Source organism: Osmerus mordax, chromosome 14, assembly GCF_038355195.1.
Source record: "Osmerus mordax isolate fOsmMor3 chromosome 14, fOsmMor3.pri, whole genome shotgun sequence".
Lineage (NCBI taxonomy): Eukaryota > Metazoa > Chordata > Actinopteri > Osmeriformes > Osmeridae > Osmerus > Osmerus mordax.
In genome coordinates, this window is record NC_090063.1 from 16,429,587 (window position 1) to 16,434,041 (window position 4,455).

At 56.1% G+C, this 4,455-nt stretch overlaps 1 protein-coding gene across 1 annotated transcript in view; it reads right to left on the reverse strand.

The window, feature by feature from the left end:
* Positions 1-2,201: 2,201 nt before the first annotated feature.
* The window catches only part of LOC136956479 (keratin-associated protein 10-7-like), a 2,638-nt gene continuing 384 nt past the window's right edge, over positions 2,202-4,455 (reverse strand). The window contains exon 2 of the mRNA XM_067250371.1: positions 2,202-3,327. Within this exon, the coding sequence (XP_067106472.1) occupies positions 2,202-3,327 (1,126 nt within the window). The remainder of the gene's footprint in view (positions 3,328-4,455) is intronic.

Genomic DNA, 4,455 nt, shown 5'->3' on the forward strand with positions numbered 1-4,455 from the left:
TGCTGTAGTCAGTCACCACGGATCAGCAGATTATTATCGTAATTTAACACCGTGCTACGCAACAGCGGTCTGAACAAATAGTTTGCCTCTGAGTGTCTGTTTGTCGTGTGTCAAACCAGAACTATACAGACCTGGAGGCTGTGTTATCTGTCTTTTCTGGCTACCAAGCGGTGCTGTATGGAGAGCTGGAAACACAAACCACTTAAAGCAGCTTTAATGCCTGACCTGTCAAAGCTGAACTAATGGTTTTGATTCAGGGCAGGAAATTTTGCTATGATGACAAGCTGTCAATCACTCTGACTGAATATTTCAAGTGGTGAGAAGCTGCCAAGTCTTGACTGTCAGGTGGACAGGAAGTTACAGTGTAGAAGCAGGAAGTAAAATTAGGGGGAACAGGAAGCTGCAGTGTAGAAACAGGAAGTACTGTCAGGTGGAACAGGAAGCTACTGTACAGAAGCAGGAAATATTGTCAGGGGGAACAGCAAACTATAAACACAGAAAATGTCTAAATGGCACCTCTCCGATCCAGTGAATCCCTCTCCAGCGAGGCTCTTAACACATTGGCTCGCTAGCTGGCCAGGGAGCTGTGAGTCACAAGACAACCAAGTCTCTGCGATCTGCCACTTAATATTCATGGATGCCCACCACCTTGTCTCTCCACCAATCACACGAGTCAGGAACAAATACGACGTTGCCAAATGGCTGCTTCTGGCTGTGAGCTGGGCCCGAGCGTACATCGTTTCATCTCCGGGGGAGAGATCTCAGTCACGTAGATATCTGTGTTATTTATTGCACAAGGCTTGGAACGAAACGTCTCAAAACGATAATGGTAGTTTCATGTGTTTTAGACATTTGAGGTCAGGTGAGGGGAGTCACTGGAAGTTCCACCCAGTCCTCCGCCCGCCCGGTGCGTCCCACCTCCTGCCCCACAGGGCCCCCAGGACCCAGTCACCTCCGGCCCCCAGGACCCAGTCACCTCCTGCCCCACAGGGCCCCCAGGACCCGGTCACCTCCTGCCCCACAGGGCCCCCAGGACCCGGTCACCTCCTGCCCCACAGGGCCCCCAGGACCCGGTCACCTCCTGCCCCACAGGGCCCCCAGGACCAGGTCACCTCCTGCCCCACAGGGCCCCCAGGACCCGGTCACCTCCTGCCCCACAGGGCCCCCAGGACCCGGTCACCTCCTGCCCCACAGGGCCCCCAGGACCCGGTCATCTCCTGCCCACCTCTGCTCTCCACCGAGCCGCCCAGGCTGTTACGTGGGCGTGGTGTGATGGACCCGTCGAGAGTCTAGACAGCTTGCCTTTGGCTTCACAGAAGAGAGGGGTGAAGGTCTTGAGGGGAGAGGAGGTGAGGAAGGAGGGGGTTAAAGGATAAGGGGTTAGGGGATAAGGGGTTAGGGGAGATAGGGGTTAGGAGACTTTAGATGTACCAACGTGCTGCCCCTTCTCCTCTGCGCTCTTCTCCTTTCACTCCTTTCCTCCTTTACTCCTCCCCTCCTCTCATCTCTTCTTCTCTCGTTTCGCCTCAGTGGAGAGCCGCTCTGTGTGTTCACCCAGCAATCCTCCCGGACGCCCTCGCTCTGTAGCGTATCAATGAGAGAGAGAGACAGAGAGAGAGAAAGAGAGAGGTAGTGAAAGGGGAGAGCGAGAAGAAGAAAGAGAATAAGGAGCGAGAAGAGGTAGATGGAATGAGAGAACAGGGAGAGACCGAGGGCTAGAGAGAGAGGGAGGAGGAAGTGTGTTGAGAGAGATACGGAGATCATGAGAGGAAGTGGATGAAGCAGCGGCATACGAGGGAGATGAAAGAAAGTGAAGGAGAGGGAGAGAGAGAGACTCCTGTCACTGTGAGCACGGACTACACAGAGAGAGAGAGGGAGAGAGGGAGAGAGAGAGAGACAGGGAGAGACAGGGAGAGAGAGAGAGGACAAAGAGAGAGAGACAAAGAGAGAGAAACAGAGAGAGAGAGAGACAGAGAGAGACTGAGAGAGAGAGAGAGAGAGGGAGAGAGGTGAAAAGAGGTGATTGGAAGATGTGGACTAGCATGACAAAGAGGGAAGTGTGTTTGTGTTTGTGTAGGGGGAGGGGGCGTGGGAGGAGAGAGCAGGGAGGATGACGTTCAGCCCACTGGACCTGAATATGTGCCTCTTCCTTCTGCGTCAGCTTGTTATGTTGTGGAGGTATTGATCCAGGCCAGAGGAGACTATTTGATAGGACCTTCCTCTGCTCCCCTCCACACAGCCTGGGCACACAGCCTGGGTACACAGCCTGGGTACACAGCCTGGGTACACAGCCTGGGTACACAGCCTGGGTACACAGCCTGGGCACACAGCCTGGGTACACAGCCTGGGCACACAGCCTGGGCACACAGCCTGGGTACACAGCCTGGGTACACAGCCTGGGTATACAGCCTGGGTACACAGCCTGGGTACACAGCCTGGGTACACAGCCTGGGTACACAGCCTGGGTACACAGCCTGGCACACAGCCTGGGTATACAGCCTGGGCACACAGCCTGGGCACACAGCCTGGGCACACAGCCTGGGCACACAGCCTGGGTACACAGCCTGGGCACACAGCCTGGGTATACAGCCTGGGGACACAGCCTGGGCACACAGCCTGGGTACACAGCCTGGGTACACAGCCTGGGCACACAGCCTGGGCACACAGCCTGGGCACACAGCCTGGGTATACAGCCTGGGTACACAGCCTGGGTACACAGCCTGGGCACACAGCCTGGGTACACAGCCTGGGTACACAGCCTGGGTACACAGCCTGGGCACACAGCCTGGGCACACAGCCTGGGTACACAGCCTGGGTACACAGCCTGGGTACACAGCCTGGGTACACAGCCTGGGTACACAGCCTGGGTACACAGCCTGGGTATACAGCCTGGGTACACAGCCTGGGTACACAGCCTGGGCACACAGCCTGGGCACACAGCCTGGGTACACAGCCTGGGCACACAGCCTGGGCACACAGCCTGGGTACACAGCCTGGGCACACCAGCCTGGGTACACAGCCTGGGTATACAGCCTGGGTACACAGCCTGGGTACACAGCCTGGGCACACAGCCTGGCACACAGCCTGGGTATACAGCCTGGGTACACAGCCTGGGTACAGGTACACAGCCTGGGCACACAGCCTGGGTACACAGCCTGGGTACACAGCCTGGGCACACAGCCTGGGGACACAGCCTGGGCACACAGCCTGGGCACACAGCCTGGGCACACAGCCTGGGCACACAGCCTGGGCACACAGCCTGGGGACACAGCCTGGGCACACAGCCTGGGGACACAGCCTGGGCACACAGCCTGGGGACACAGGCTCCTGGGGACAGCGAGCACGGGGCATGGGTGGGGGGTGATGTTGGGTGGTGGTGTTGATAGGGATGGTGGTGGTGTTGATAATGGTGGTGAGGGGGGGGAAAGAGGGAGGGGGAGGGGGGGAGAGAACGAGAGAGACAGAGAGAGAGAGACAGAGAGAGAGAGAGACAGACAGAGAGAGACAGAGAGAGACAGAGACAGAGAGAATGGGGGCAGGTGTGTGTGTGTGTGTGTCTGGAGGAAAGGGCGTGTCAGAGATAACTCTCGCCTCTTGGTACACTATCTCTTCTTTAGTGGTCTACGATCAGACGAACTGGCGGGTCAGCTGCCTTACCCGCCCCAGCGAGCCTGTTAACATTCTGAGACTTGACGTTGGGCAGCATCAGCAGTCCTGGTCGTGGGGATATCAGGATGTCATCCTTGTCTTTATCCTCCTCCTCTCATCTCCTGTCTGCGATCCTTTCCTGTGATTGCGGAATCTTTCGGGAATAGCACTTGGGACTCTAAAGAGCCTTTCAGTCACCATGGCAATTGATTTACTACTGTACATCCATGCTGTATATAAGTGTACGGAAATGTGTGTGTGTGTGTGTGTGTGTGGAGGGGTGGGGGGGAGGATGAACATGTTTTATGATAATGTTCGTCCTATCAGGGAGCAGAAGGAGAATGGCCACTAACGATGGTGCAGACAGGTTGCCAGATCTAGAGGCGTTCATGACGGGTTGCCAGATCTGGGCCGTTTCAAGCTTTGGAACAGGAGGTTTAGGGAGGCTTCTTCGATGGTTCCTAGGATGTGTACGTGTGGTGCTAAGGACCCTCCGGCAGTAAGCTCCTCACAGCTCCTCAGCCTGCATGCTCTTTGGAAACCCGGAGGAGTTGCTTGATTAGACAAACACACATTACAGCACGTCTTGTCAGAGCGGGTCCTGGGGGGGTCTACAGACGCTCTGGAACGCTGAAAACATTGTCCTCCATCTTGGCTCAGAGGACGGATCATGTGACTCCAGCTTCACTTCTTTGTGTCGTGTTGCTCCCTCAGCCTCTTCCACAGTCCCTCTTTCAATCTCTGCTTACTGTTCCTCTCATTCTTTTCATCCCTCTTCATCCTCTCTATCTCTCTCTCCCTCTCTCT